We start from the raw sequence: 16,254 nt of genomic DNA, 5'->3' as shown, positions 1-16,254 counted from the left end.
TCAAACTGAAAAAATATTTTTTCTGTTGAATAGACCATTTATCAAGGAAGGCTATAGGCTATATATCATCACGCTGTGACTAATAGGAGCGAAGATACAAGGGAAAATATGGAAAAGGCGGGGAAAATTATTCATCTTTGAGAGCTTCCGTTGCGTTCGCTTCGAAAACGGTTCAAGATCTTCTAATCACGTGGACGAAGTCGCGGGCAACAGCTAGTAATCAATAATTATAAATAACTAGCTGTTGCCCGCGACTGCGTCCCCGTGGGTAGAAGATATAAGTTATGATTTATACCTGCCCTGTTTTTTTCACATTTTCCACTCTATCTTCGCTCCCATTAGTCGCAGCGTGATGGTTTATAGCCTAAAGCCTTCCTCGATGAATGGTCTATTCAACACAAAAAGATTTTTTCAATTTGGACCAGTAGTTCCTGAGATTAGCGCGTTCAAACAAACAAACAAACTCTTCAGCTTTATATATTAAGTATAGAAGATATATATATCGTAATCTGTAAATGTATATCTTGTAAGTGATTAAAATTATGTTTTTTCTTCTATTTTATCAAAGTCAAAGGATATTATATCTGTATTTTATTATCCTTAAAAGTATATAGCCATACCATATACAGATTTATTAATACATATCATATTGCATCAAGATATTTACTATAAATGATTAATGGATACCATATGTGTAGTTTAGTTAGTTTTAATTTATATTTTACCATATAAAGAATGCTGTGTCGTTGTTATAGTAATATTTGTTATTGCGAGACAATTGTTTTCTTGGTGATTGTCAAATTAACTTTAGGTAAAGTCAGTTTCGAGTGTCCTGTTGGTCTGGTGGTTAGTGACCCTGACTGCTGTACAGCTGTGGTTGTGGGTTCGATTCCCACCCAGGGTATATTTTTGTGTTATGAGCACGAACATTTTTTCTGTGTCTGTGTATAATTTAGGTATAATGTATATTATAGTTTATTATAGTATATATTATTAGTATATAGTATTTAGATAATATTTAAGTTATTTTATCAGTTGTCTAGTAATCATAATACAAGCATTGCTTAGTTTTAGACTAGATGGCGTTGCGTGTAAATTGTTGAATTTGTAAATTGTTTCGAAATTGATTCAATTAACCACTCAAAATGTTTTTTTTTTATAATTTTCTATATATTCCTATTTGTAGACTCGCACTTGACCGATATTTGTATCAACTTATATTAAAAGCATTGTCCAGATGAATTGAACATCCAAAAAACCTTTATCAGATCATAAAAGGCTTAAAAAATACATATTCTTAATTTTTTATGGTGTTTAAACAATTCGTTTCCTTACAGATGTCAACGCTGAACCTTTTAAGATAAAATGGAGTTATTGTAAACAATAAAAAATAACCATTAAATAAATTGAACAGCCTGTATAAAGATCGCGTTAAGGTCGACGGGTATTTAAATGTGTTGATGGAAATGTAACACGCTGTATATGTGTTGTTGCGGATAATTGTAGAAGTCGGACATTTTTGAGTCTTTCCAGGTTCTTATTAAAGTAACTGTTAGTGTTATTTCTATAGAGTGTATATTGGTATAGGATGACTCTTTCATATATGGGGAAAAGAAGGAACTTTCATAGTTTATTTAATTATTTTGTTAGTATAAACGTTGGAAATGTTACTTACAAAGTACCCTTAAATCGATATTTTGATAGTAACTGTCGTGACAATGATTCATTATTAAATGATGTAACGGTTTACTCACGCGTATTTATCGGGGTAGCCCGACTAGTTTCGGACCCAACCGGAGTCCTTAATCAGGAGCAGACGCGGCGGGATCCCGAGTCGATGTTTGCGTTGTCTTAGTAAGTTGGTTAGAACGTGAAAAAATGTATGATTATTAAAACCGAAAGAAAGGCACCGCTGTCTATTCGTCTTTAGCATAGAAATCTAATATTTAGATTTCTATGGTCTTTAGTCAGGCTGTTCATGAATCGATATAGGTTGACACTAATATTTTTCACACGTGTTGCATTCCTGTTTTTGCTACAACAAAAAATTATTCAAAATCATGGTTAAGCCGTGGTTAATGGCCTTTTTTAATGATGATATATAATAAATACTCTGTATACGGTAGACACCACATAAAAGTCAAAAGAACTTTCTTTCATATTGTGTTTTTCTTCATTTGCGTTCATCTTTTGTTAATCTTTATTTTTTTTAAATGCGTGTAACTCTGAGGAATTTAATCTCTGTGTCGCAGATTTCACAAACATTGGATTCACAACATTCGCAAATACTATCAAACTCAGAACAAGCATTGGATCACACAAGTGCTCATCCAACGCGGGGATCGAATCTTAGACACGTCGCGCTCAGTAGGGTTTGGCGTGATGACCTCGACCTCTCGGCTATCTATGCAGTAATGATAATTTTTTCTTTTATTTATTTGCTCTATATTTTTAACCCCTTAAGTTTTGCACTGATTGAAGTCGTCGTTTATGAATATAAACAATTGTTTTCTACAAGGCGCTTTGAGAAAGAACATTATAAAGCGCCTGAAATCATACTGACAATCTTTATATACTTAGCACTTTTATGATTCTTTTCTGCCTGTGACTGCGACCACGTGGTAACTTATAACCTAATGGGATGAACCTAACTGGATGCCTTTGTTAATGTGACTTGAATGTTTGTGAAACCCCCCGCGACACAAGGATTAAATGCCTTAGTACGGGAGCAGTAGAAAAAATAATGGTACAAGAAAAGATGGATACAGTTCCAAAACTTGTTACCTTTACTAATAGGCAACATTTGTTTATAAGTTTGTATGTTGGGTGTTATCTCCGAAAGTAATGAACCAATTTTTTTAAATTGTTTCATCGATAGAAAGCTGCATAAAGGAGTCTGCCCACTACACTAAAAGTATTCGACCATGCCCTGACTAGCCCGTGCCGTTACCGACCAGCATCGTCGCCTTTTTAATACAGAAAATATTTTTTTGCCTGACACGTTCATAGCACGGTCATGGTATGGTACGGTGTAGTGGGCAGTCGCCTTTATTCGTGAGTTAAACTTGAGCTTACACTTCATTCATTTAATTCTTATCAATTCATTAAATTAAATCTTAACTTAAGTAATTAAAATAACTGCTTATTACTACCATAAATAGTTCCATATACTTTTTTTTTGCGATATTAAGATCATGTTTTACTGCTCGTAAATTGTCATTACCATTTAAAGTTCGACCTTGAGTGAGTTCAATATATCGGTGTCTTGTAAACGTTCAATTAATTGTGATTGAGATACATTGCTGAGTATGTTATATCGCTTTTGATATCAGAGCTGAGCGGCTCAGCTATGTATTGTGACCCAAATGAAGTTTTCGCATGGTTCAAATGAGCTTAAAGTTATTAAATGAATTATTACTTTTAACTTAAATATATTGAACTGACAAGACAAATTCATGGATTTTGAAGAGGAATGTAATTCCCGTACAATTGAAGTTTTCTATTTGTTTTGTTTCTTATTGCGATTTACTAGCTGTTGCCCGTCAGCCCGGTCGGCTACAAATAGAAAATGAGACCACGGGAAATTAAATTGGAAGAAGAACTATCCTGCGTGTTAATCCAGGTTTTTAACTATCTGTGAACCAAATTTCGTCCCAACTCAGTGGTTTTTGCGTGAAAGAATGACAAATATCCATCCACTCAAACCAACCTCAGTTATGATATTAGTTTCAGCCTAATTTTATTCTGGACAAATATATCAATAGTTATATCCCATAAAGATATTGTAAAAAATTCAAAAACTAGTTTTAATTTCTTTTTACAAGTGGCAGTATGAGTAGAATAGTTTAATCAGCCTTCAACAACGTCATTTCGTAGAAAAATGGTAAACACAATGACTCAACATTTTATAGTCTTCATTGCGCATAATTTTAAATGTCAAATATTTTTCATAATTATTATTGGTTGGAGTTCTTTGTGTGACGTTCTAATACTTCAGTTTTTTTTAGGCTTTTATATGATCCAATTTTATGGTGATTGAAAAATGAATTTCTGTTAATATTATTTTCTTCAGAAACAGTACTGGTACCAACTACGAAATGACTGAAAAATGGTTGTTGTTTTTATGATCTGAATGGACAATTGTGATAGTGACAAGTGTGTATTTCCACTGGTTTGTGGTCAAAGTATTATTGTCGACTAGCTGCATTTTGCGGTGTCATCCCCTTTCAAAAAGATTTTTTTTTGTCAGCTAAATGCCAAATGTTGTCGAAATGAATCTAATTTTGTCTTTACAATATAAGTATGATACGACTATTGCAGGAAGCTCGTAAAAAACTAAAGAAAACAATAGAATAGTCGTCAAATTAAAATTTAATTCCACCTTCAAACTATTTACCACACAGTCTTGACAAAAGTAGGAGTGAGGACGCCAGGATGGACCGCCGGGGCATACTTGAAGATCGGCTGTCCAACGACGTGGGCGACAGCTGGCACGGCCACGTCGTACCGGTAGAGACCCAGAGGGGCAGAGATCAGGGGCTGAGCGACCAGCGCAGGCTTAGCGCTCAAGTTCTCAACAGCTTTCAAAGCAGGACTCTCAGCTTTCGGGCTTTCAGCGCTCTCGGCATTCTCAACTGGCTTCTCTTCTTCAGCTGGCTTCGCTGGCTCAGCGGTCTTGACTGCAGCCTCGGAATTCTCAGCCTTAGTCTCAGTCTGAGCTTCCTGGTTGACAATAGTTTGACTGGACGCGCTGCTGTAGGGAGCAACGTATGGCGAGTAGATGACTGGAGGAATGGGAGCTACGATGGGTGTGACGGGACCAACAGCAGAGATGTAAGGAAGAGCGCCTTTGACAGCTGCCTTAGCGAATAAAGGAGCATTGCTGGCAACAGCACCATCGATCTGAGCTTCAGCTGTTTTCAAAGCATCAACTGCTTGCCATTTCTTGTCCTCGGCAGACCAGTAAGCGTCCAGATTCTGTTCGGTAACAGCAGAAGCTTCGGTTATAGCTTTCTCGTTGTTGTTCTCGTTGGCTTGGTCAGCCAAGTCCCTTGCCTGGTCAGCGGCGGCTTGAGCGGCGTCTTGTGCCTTGACCTGGTCGTCAATAGCCTTGACTTGAGCATCGATGGCGGCTGCCTGGATGTCTCCGGGAGAGATGGTGGGGATGGCTTCTGGTACCAGGATTGTTTTGAGGACTGGGACCACCGCTGGTGCGAAGAGCCCGGATGGCGCAGCTGCCGCAACGGCGAAGAGGGTGGATACAATCTGGAATGCGAAAGTATACAGTTTATGTTTGTAAGGCTGGATCGATGAAATTTGTTATGGAGATAGCTGACACTCTGAACACAGAACAAATGACTTTGCTCATCACACAAACATTTGTCCTAGGTGGGAATCAAACCCACGACCTCCGGTATACCAGTCAGGGCTACTGATCACTAGATCAATAGGCCAGTCAACTATAGTTTAGAACGTCTTTAGACACTTGTTATAAATTAATTAATTTAGATATTAACATGGTTATAATGAAAAGGAAACCTGCACAGCGTGCAAATGAAAAAATAATGTGCCTATATTTTAGAACGACTCAAAAAACTACAAAAAACCTTCCAACATGTCTTGAAGTAATATTACTGCCGATGTGGGAGAGAGATGGCGTTCTATACCGTGTATAGCGCTGTCTCGCTTCCACAAACATAATACCTTAAGACGCCTATACTAGGCGGTAGTACCCTCTAGTATGTTACTAAATTAAATTATTTACTTTTTGTCCTAGTTCGCCTTGATATCTTAATTAAATTAGTTATTTACAGAAAGTATCTAATGTTTTTTTTAAGGCAAACAGGTCGCTTACGTCAATGTATAAGTAATAATGTCCTGTTCTGAAATAAAATTTAGAAAAAAATCGTAAAGTCGGTGCGTGCCTTGGTATCGAACTTGAAGCTTTGACTTGGCAGTAATGCGGTGTTACCACTAAGTCAATCTATACTTATATCATGAAGAGGTAGAGTTTCAGTTCACTTTGTGACGTTGTTATAGGGGTTATCTTAGGATCTACTGAATCGATTTTGCTTATTCTTTTACCGATAGACAGCCGTGTTATTAGTGAGTGTTATCTTGGGGCACGGTAGTGCACCCGCCTGCCACTGATACTATAAACGCGAAAGTTTATATGTATGGATGTTTGTGATCTTTCACGCAAAAATCCCATAGCTGACTTAGACAAAACTTTTTTTTTTATTTAATCCGTAGAAATTCCTCATTTACTTCCTGAGGAAGGAGGAATGGTATCTCGGCTTTAAAGTCTAAAACCACCGGAGTGCTTCACCATTCCTTTTTATGATAGAAACTACCAGGATTAACACATAGGATAGTTTGTATCCCGATTTTATGTTCCCGTGGGACCATTTTCGACTTATAGCAGGCGGGCCCGCGGGCAACAACTAGTGGGCTATAATATAATAAAAATAAGGCTATAATATATTAACCCGAAAAATACCGCCTTAAAGTCGACATGTTTCAGATAGTATCCTTTATTATAATAACTATTTGAGCACTAGCTTCCGTCGTATAGGTTTTCTTACCACTTGTGAAGTGTTTTTTATTGTAATTAATTAATTAACTTGTCTCGCGAATATATTAGTTTATATTATAAGTGATATGAATATCGAGTAGTCGATACAGTTTGCCATATTAGCGTAATTGCGCATGATATTAAAGGTGTAAAACTTTTGATGAATAAGTTTTAGGACAAAGAAACTTAAGTTCGAAAAAAAGAGTTATTTGGAAAAAAATATTTGTAAGAATTTTTAGTTTAGTCTGTTTTTTTTTTTTTTTTTTTGCCAGTTAGTTCAGTTGTATATGATTTTTAATAGAGAAAATTCTTTAATTAAAACGTTAAATAAATGTCTATATTACACGGTCAAGATCAATGAAACAAATAAATAACTTAATTAAAAATTAATCAAAAAATATATTTAGTAAGATAATTGAATTATAGTTGAAGCACGATTTTCCTTTTCAAACACGTATACTATAATTCATTTTTTGGTTAGGTTATCCTATTTATTTTAAACTTTTTAAGGCATTGAACAATTTTAGTCTACAATATCTGAAATTCACGATGCATTTAAAAATACTTAACAATTGAAAAAGTCAAAAGAAATATTTTTATTAATTTGAAAATCACCTAAGATATATAATTTAATAATAAAAAACACAGACTCTCAAACCTGACTCAAAATTGGAAAACAACCAAAAGACCGACAAACCCGAAAACACAAACGAAAAATTCACTTCAAATAATTAAAAAGCACTGTTACTTAACAAAAAAGAAGAAAATTAAAAACTAAAACTAACCAGAACTCTCATCTTGATCTTGGGATGCTGTGGATGGCTACTGATGCCTCTGATCTCGATCCGAACCTATTTATACTCCGCCATATAGAGCAAGCGGCAAGATGTTCAATAAGAAAAAAATATAATAGGTCAACTCGCTTTTTGAATACGGACGGGTTCCGTAAGTATTTTTTGAGCTTATTTTTTGATTTTGGGTTTTTTTGTTTTAAAGTTGTCTGTTTGGTATGTAGGTAATTAAATAGTATTCTGGATTCGATTACTTTACTGTAGAATGAAGTTCCAGAAAGATATTTAAATTTATAATAATATGTACAATTATTGTGTTTGTTTGTTTGAATGTGCTAATTAAAAGAGTTACTAGTTCGATTTGAAAATACTGACGGTGTTAAATAGTCCATTTATTGAGGAAGGCTGTAATATTTACAATATCAGAAACACAGCAGTTATATGTTATATGTTTCATAAACAGGGAGAAATTCCATTGCGCTCTAAAGCTATTAATAGTTCTATCATTTTAGGGTGATAGTGCGTTTTTCCTGGTTACTTAAAGTAAAATGCATCTAGGATGGTGGATTTTATAGAAGTAGCCACGATTAACATCCCTTGTGGGTAGAAAGGGTACTGATGAGTGACGTCACGTGAAATTTCAATGAACTGAATCATCATAACTTTGTTTCTAGAAAAAACACCTATTTGATGTTATTTTAGAAATACTAATGACAGACTTATTACTTTATTTTGTCAAATACCCAATTTTATTATTGAAATATCATTTTTTGTTAGACTTGCCTCGAAGAAATGAAGTAAATATTAAAGAAAAGCGGTTTTAAAATAACATACACGCAATAAATAACAAACATTGCAACTTTACATAAACTGTTTTCAAGAAACTTGATGACATTAAAATATGTTGTTCTAGTCACGTTTTAGTTAAGGACACACTTATTTATACAGAAAAGCTTTGCAATTACTTTTTAAAACAAAGAAAGGTTGTATTTCAAATATTCAGAAAAAAAATGCTAGAATTCCAGGATAATTTTAGGTATGGATTTTCCAGCTCCAATCATTTTTTTTCATCTTAATCCCTCGCTATGGTTTTTAACGTTTAACGTAAACCCCCAAATTCAAGTATGTGACTTGACACATGGCGTGGGCAAAGGCACCCAGGCTCAGGACAAGCATTGATCACACAAACGCTTGTCCTACGCTGGGATCGAACCCCCGAAACGTCGTAGTAGTCTAGTACAAGTCTGTTTACCAACTATTTAACATTTTAACCATGTTTTTCATTTGCAAAAAATCTGCAATTCACTTAAGATGTTTCTGGAGGTAATTTTATAAAGGATCTAAAAAATATGAAACCCTATAACTAACGAATGACCCTTGAAAACTGTGTAACTGTAACTCAAAAAAATCTTTTCGGTTTCACACTATGAACTATAATTTTACCACGGAACCCTAATTCGGGCGGTCGAGCGAGGGCGCAAAGAATGCAGGAAGTCGGTATTGACAGCTCGGGCGCCATCTTGAAGTCAACCTGTAATTTTCGAGTACCAAATGTACCATGTAAGTACCGTTAACATCAACATCATTAACGCTAAGAAATGTTCTAAACAATTCTATTATTGTCATGAATGTTGCTCCTATTTTTATTCTTATATAGCAGGTGTCAGATCCCACTGCTGGGCAAAGTTCTCCCCTTATTTTTACACACCGCTCTATATTTTGCGATTGACAAATAAAACGTATATTTTAAACATACTAAACACCAAATTCCTACAATTCTTGAATAGTCGCTCTTGAATTATGTTAACCGATTTTCTTCATGGCTGTACTAAATAGTACAGTCAGCATGAAAAGTGTATAATCCAGTCAGAATTAAGAGAACAAAAGAAATTGCAACAATTTTGTTTATTGCAATGATGATACAATGTAAGAAAGGTTAAAAAAATGATAGCTGTATCTACTTGTATCTTATTGATATGTATTTTAAACCCCGACGTCCCAAAAGAACAGGCATTTTAAGTATAAGTAAAAATTTTGATCACTGTGTCTGTGGCACAGGAGCTTTTAAACGGGAGTACCGATTTAGATACGGTTTTTTTTAAAAGAGGGTTTTCTTACGATAATTTTTAGACATGCTCTACCAAAATCGGTCTAGACATTTCATGAGCTCTTTTGTAAGAGGATGTTAAGTTTGAGCGCTATGAGGGTCTGTCCGTGCAACAATATGTCTGGTACCGTAGCTCTAAATCGGTTAACCGATTTGTAAGCAGTTTCTTTTGTCGGGACTTTCTTCTTCTCATCTTACCTTCTGTAAATCTAACAATTTTTTTATCTAGCTTATTGTGTTCCACTTTTGAGCAAAGGCCTCTCAAAGTCCTTCCACAAATTTTTTGTCCTGGTATTTCGTATAATGTTATAAAACAGTCCGCACCTTTTGTTCATAAAATCTTTTGATGCTGACCGTACATAACGTCATTTGTTGTCGCTATAATGAATTATTGTTTTTGATAATTAGTATATCTATATACTTGTTGGTTTTCTTGAAGTCTAATGTAGTTTTTGACTATGTGACATAGTTTTAAACAGTTTTAATTGTAGATAGTTGTGACGCATAAGATTTAGATTTTTTTCAGTTCGCTGAATCAGTCTAAAACCTGCTTTGGCTTTATGCTACGATCTTTTGAAACATTGCATTTGCAGTTGATTTTTTTCTTACATGTTTCGATTATTAAATTTGATTTTTGTGTCACGGAGGATTTCACAAACATTCAAGTCACATGCATAAAGACACCCAGACTCAGGACAACGATTCGTTAATGACACAAATGCTTGGCATACCTCATAATTCTAAATCGCTAAAGAGAGCTTAATCTCTAAAACGTCTTATAATGTTTTTTACAAGAAGACACGAATACATCACTATTTGACATTGAAACAAGATATTTAATAAAAACAAACAACACTCAGCTTCTGTAGGCGGATTTAATTTAAACCTATCTCAATTAAAAACTGCGGTGTTATTATGTATTTGGAAATATGTTTTTCACAGCCAAAAAAACCGAGGAAGGGATAAACAGCTTTGGGAAATAACGGCCCACTTCTTATCTCACCTCATTGGCCTAGCCTTTTCCCAACTATGTTGGGTTCGGCTACCAGTCTAACCGGTTTCAGCTAAGTACCAGTGTTTTACAAGGAGCGACTGCCTATCTGACCTCCTCAACCCAGTTACCTGGGCAACACGATACCCCTTGGTTAAACTGGTTGTCAGACTTTCTCAAGCTTCTGACTACCTGTAACGACTGTCAAAGATGTAGAAATAACAGCCGGGACCCACAATTTAACGTAGCTTCCGAAACACGGAGGAACTCGTTATGACAAAGATGGTCACCCATCTACGGACCAGCCGCGTCAAGCATAGCTTAAGCTGTGATCGATTCACTTATGCGGTTATAGCTTAGCCACGAGCTCCTCCACATTGGCCACTTCTTATTATAGTAAGAAATAGTTATATTTACGTGCCAAAACAAGTTGCGTTCGCCTAATTTTTTTTATCTGTGCATCACTATGATTACCCTACTTATTAGAATTGTCAGAAAAAGTATTTTTTTACGACATAATAACCAAACCCACTGTGGGCGATTCGATCCCCGCGTAGAAAATACATTTTGGTAATCCAAGATTGAGTCTGGGTGTTTTTGTGCATGTGACTTTAATGTTTGTGAAAACCCCGTGATAAGGATAAACTTCCTTAGTGCTGGGGTGATTTTTTTCATAAAAAAATTATTATCATGAATCAAAAAAGAGTTTCAAAGCAATAATTGAACAATTATCTCTTTCTTAAACTTTCTTTTCTGCTGTCGCTTTGCAATTGCTAAGTCTATAATACAACTGCCGACCTTTACTCAGTTATCTGGCTTCCAATTAAATCTTCATATAAACAAGCCAACTAGCTCTGTAATTGGAACCCGCCTTTAAGCATTATTTTTAAAATAAAATGTGGGTAGAATTTTTTTTTAGTAAATACTTAAAAAACTAATAAAAGTTTTGGAATACCAGTCACCTGCTACTGTGCGAATTTTATCGGTTTGTACATTTAGAAAATGATTATTGATTAAAAGCTCATTTTTTATTATCTATATCTATCTATACTAATATATAAAGCTGAAGAGTTTGTTTGTTTGTTTGAACGCGCTAATCACAGGAACTACTGGTTCAAATTGAAAAATTATTTTTGTGTTGAATAGACCATTCATCGAGGAAGGCTTTAGGCCATAAACCATCACGCTGCGACTAATACGAGCTAAGATATAATGGAAAGTGTGAAAAAACAGGGCAATTATAAATCATAACTTATGTCTTTTAAACACGCGGACGAAGTCGCGGGCAACAGCTAGTTATTATATAAATGAAATACTGCAGGTGTCGAAAAAGATCCCACGGGAACATAAAATGAAAATTAAATCTATCAGGTTATAAAAAATAGCAAGTGTCGTCTAAATCCGTTCAGTTGTTTTTGCATTAAACAGTCACAAACATGAAAACATCCATACAAACAAACATTCACGTTTAGGTATATAATAGGAGGAAGTAGAATGTTTATTTATTTATTTAAAGCATTTAAAGGTAAATGAAACTAAGATAATTTAGACGTAGTCAACAGAAAGCCAATATACATCATAGCCATAAAAATTCTTCGCTTATAATGTTTTAAAGATAAATAAATGCTATCAACTCTCATTCAGCTGCAGCCCCCGGATCTTGTACTATGCATACTACACACACTTAAACTTATAAACGTACACACACACACACACAGACATTTTATTTTATCCTCTTTTGTTCTGATTCTTCGTACGAGCCTCATTACCTGTAGTTCACATATCTGGACCGCTTTCTGCTAAATGTCAGCGGTTTTAGGGTACCTTTCGTGAGGAAATAATTAAATAATATATATTTTTTATTGAAAGAAGGAAAACGCATCTCCCGCCCTATATTTATTTGTGCGAAGAATTTGAAAATTATTATTACAACATAAAGAAGCAAAAATAATGTCCAGCACTACGTAATTTGATTCATTTATGCTAAGAATTAAAAAAAATACAATCATATGAAATTATTTTTTCTTTATATGGTTTTGCTGGTTTAATGTAATTAATCTCAGTTAAGACACGTTTCGGCGCAATTATATAATCAAAAGTCTAAAACTCCTAAATATTTTTCTGTTTCAAAAAAAAACACTAGCCAGTGGCATATAAAAGCATTGCATACAGAAAACAAACCTGAACGAATAATGATAGCATTCAGTATAAAGATAGTTGATACTCTATATTAACGTAAAGACGAGATTAACACAAAGCAAAACGAAACTACACACAAAACAATCAATCATGATAAGTCCGTCTTACCTAAAAGATTATTGTATACGGGCCCCTAGGCTATATCTATTTAAACTTGACATATTTTTTGCAATTGTTATAGATTTAAACAGCACCATTAATATAAAGACTGCCGGACAAGGGATATATATTACGATGCAGTTCAACAACTTGTACAGTTCTTGAGGGTCTACCGCATCTTAAAGCAGTATTATAATGGTTGAAACGTGGCCGGTCGAAGCCCGCGGTCGGTATATGAAGGATTGCAACGCATTGCCATACACCGACACAAAAACGCGGATGACGTAGCACGGCGGTTCAGGTTTAGTCAGTAAGAGTCTGACACTACCCATTTCCTACCCCGAGGGAGCGCGTGTGTCGTGCATGAGGATTCCCCGGCAGAAAAATGGTTATGGAAGCCTAACAGCGCAATACACGGTATAGAGTGGCATCTCTCTCCCTCATCAAGAGATTTGTCGGTCAGCTATGTTACTAGGTAAAGTCTGGCTGCACGGATAGCCGAGCGGTTGTGGTCACCACGTCAAATGCACTGTGCGTGACGTGTCGCGGTTTCGATCCCAACGTACGACACTCGTGTGAACTACGAATGCTTGTTCTGAGTCTTGGTGTCTTTGTGTATTTGGTTTGAACATTTGTGAAAGCCATTGCTACGCAAGGATTTTAATTCATTTTTTTAATAATTCATTAATGCGGGAATCGTTAAAAAAACGCTGTCCAACCTCCATCTTTTTTTTCAGTATTAATTGTAATAGCGGCAGAAAACCTTCATCATCTGTGAAAATTTCAACAGTCTAGCTATTAGGGCTCATTAGATACAACTTGGTCACTAACGGACGAACAGATAGACCGACAGACAGCGGATCCTCAGTAATAGTGTTCCGTTTTCAACCGTTGGCTACCTAACCCTAACAATTTGAATAGCAAAATTGATCTAGTGACGTCCGGAAACTCTTTACAATTATCTCCAAATTATGTAAATAACAGATTAATTACAGCTACAAAAAACAAATACCAAAGTAATAAATTTGTTTGTATCGAAACTATTAAAATTGCTCTCAAAACGTAATCACAACAAACTTCCTTATTGCTTGTAACGTTACAATTTCAAATACCTACTGGTTTTTAGGCAACTTGAATAATATACTGAGAAAATTATAATGCCACTGGTTTTTGCGTATTACGTAGTAGTTATGACATTAATGTTCCTAATAACTATGGATTTGACGTAGTTGATATATGTTTAAAAAAGCTGTTGTCGTAAAAGGGTTAGGTACCGTGGCCCCGGTACACGAAAGGCAAAGAAAGGAACATGGATAGGTTTTAGTCAGAAAAGTCTGACTCTCCCCTCCGCTCAACCGAAAACGGAAGGAGTCATTTGATAATTTCCCATCCGAAAAAAGAGGTTTTCACACTCAATTCATTATACTATCATCAGTTCCTCAAGATTATCCAAAAACAAACCAAATAAACATTTTACTCACTTCACGATTAAGAACATAATTTTCAACCTTTTCGCCACAACAACTCGACCGTTTATCATATATATTTATGTACCCACTAAATATCAACGCAACAATATCAACATTTCACCGCCAGCGGAAGACACAACGATGCCTGAAACCGGATTAATACGTTCGTTCTTTCTGTTCGTATGAACCTGAACTTGTGCGTTCAACGACTTTTACTGATCCTTTATTAAAGCTCATGTATTGTGACGTTTATGTGGTTTAAAAAACAAAGGATAGTCGTGTGGTTGAGGTCACAGCATGCGAAGTCTGGCGGTTTGGATACCAGCGTAGAGCAAGCGTTTGTGTGATCCACGAATGCTTGTGGCTTGTACGAATCTGTCCGCCCAATCTGTTCTAAATTATTGCATTGTAACGTGGGAAGCTGCTGGGAAAGGTAGAACGAGCACAGCGTGCTCTTCTAAAAATAGGCTAGTTGCCACTATTTTTATTATTTGATAGAACGGTTCATTACGATTATATAACACCATAAAAAAATATTAAATTTTTCTGAAGCACCTATCCTAATATATTTTGAATTTTAAAATTTATTTTCGCTATGCTGTTAGAAACGCCGTCCGTCTTGATGGTCTATTAATTATCTGTGCCAAGTTAATCCAAATTACGAATGCTTGTGCTTGAGTCAGAGAGAGTGACATGAATACTTTATGAAACCCCTCGCAAGACAAGGATTGAATCATCTTCAACATGGGAGTGGTTTAAACAAAATCAAAATGGTTTTGTTTCCTGTACGCCTAAGAACTCTCAGGAGACATTGTACGGCGGTTCGGGCTTAGTCAGTAAGAGTCTGACACTACACGTTTCCTCCCCTTAGGCTGTCCGTGAAGATTTCCTAAAAGTGACAAAAGAAAAGCCTGAGAATGGCAGGTCTCTAATAATTCTACGTGCGCGATTCCAAAATATTATTTCTTTCGGGAAGTACTGGTGACAGACTCAGGTTCAGACTGATCTTAGGCTTTCCCAAAGAGAAACAAACTCCGTCTAGGACAGTAAACTTCTAGCCTATATCAGATATACTAATACTGCAATAAAACTACTACCTTTGTTTGACTTTCTGAGTGCATAGAGAGCGTCAAAACATCTTCAAACATATCCCTAAGCATAATTTACACTTTGCGATAAACATCATACATTTTACAATACATTGCCGCCTATATTCCATCACTTGTAATACCAAAGCTGCGCCACAACGCAATGCATAGCAATCCTTACAATATTTCTCGTCTCACCCAAACGAGTCTTCATAAATCTCGTCATCATTACTCATCAAGTCTTACTTTCCGTTGCTCTTGACCGCGGATGCGCGGGCGCCGACCTCGTACGGTATCAGTGACGTAATATGTTACACTTAGGTAATTATGAGTGTGTGACGGTGTGCCTGATCTTCTTCTGTTGATTTGTTTTTTTTTTATTTTGGCCGCGGTTTTGTTTGCGGTCTCAAAAACATTGACTTTGTCACCAATAGGTGACAAAGTCAAAAACAAAAACAAAAAACATTGACTTTGTCACCAATAGGTGACAAAGTCAATGTTTTTGAAAGTATATCTTTATGGCATATTTTTGAATGATTAAGTTGGTGGTTTCATAATAGGGATGATGACTAGGTATAAAAAGAAAAAATCTCATTAGTCCCTCAGTTAGATAATTGAAAAGTATGAGACACGTATTTTTTCCTTTTTCAGAAAAACTAGAATTGTCAAAGATTAACTGCTTTAAAGTTTAGGAGAGGGGGCTTGTGAAGTAACGATAGAGGAAAATTTATACTCAATCGCGACGTCACGCGTAAGTTTCATTCACTGTAATTTGGTCAAATTATGTTTGCGGGACAAATAAAAAAATACGTATCCATTATTATACAGAAAACTACAAGACGGGCACTGCAAGAAAAAAATGTCATCATCCCTATTTGGGAAGTTGAGAAATGGTATGCTAATCTTTCATATAAGTACTTCAAAATATAATTGAAC

The 16,254-nt window shown here is 35.6% G+C and overlaps 2 protein-coding genes across 6 annotated transcripts in view; one reads left to right on the top strand and one right to left on the bottom strand.

Moving 5' to 3' along the window:
* The window catches only part of LOC113504196 (WD repeat-containing protein 7), a 108,111-nt gene that overhangs the window by 47,324 nt on the left and 44,533 nt on the right, over nt 1–16,254 (top strand). The gene's annotated exons all lie outside the window — the stretch shown is intronic.
* On the bottom strand, nt 4,354–10,107 carry LOC113504197 (pupal cuticle protein PCP52-like). The gene is made up of 2 exons (XM_026886370.1): nt 7,360–10,107; nt 4,354–5,265 (listed from the first exon to the last, which is right to left on the bottom strand). The coding sequence occupies exons 1-2, from the start codon at nt 7,369–7,371 to the stop codon at nt 4,393–4,395; spliced, it is 885 nt and encodes a 294-aa protein (XP_026742171.1). The 5' UTR covers nt 7,372–10,107; the 3' UTR covers nt 4,354–4,392.

This window comes from Trichoplusia ni, chromosome 21 (assembly GCF_003590095.1).
Source record: "Trichoplusia ni isolate ovarian cell line Hi5 chromosome 21, tn1, whole genome shotgun sequence".
In the NCBI taxonomy this organism is placed as follows: domain Eukaryota; kingdom Metazoa; phylum Arthropoda; class Insecta; order Lepidoptera; family Noctuidae; genus Trichoplusia; species Trichoplusia ni.
This window is presented reverse-complemented; position numbering and strand designations above follow the sequence as displayed.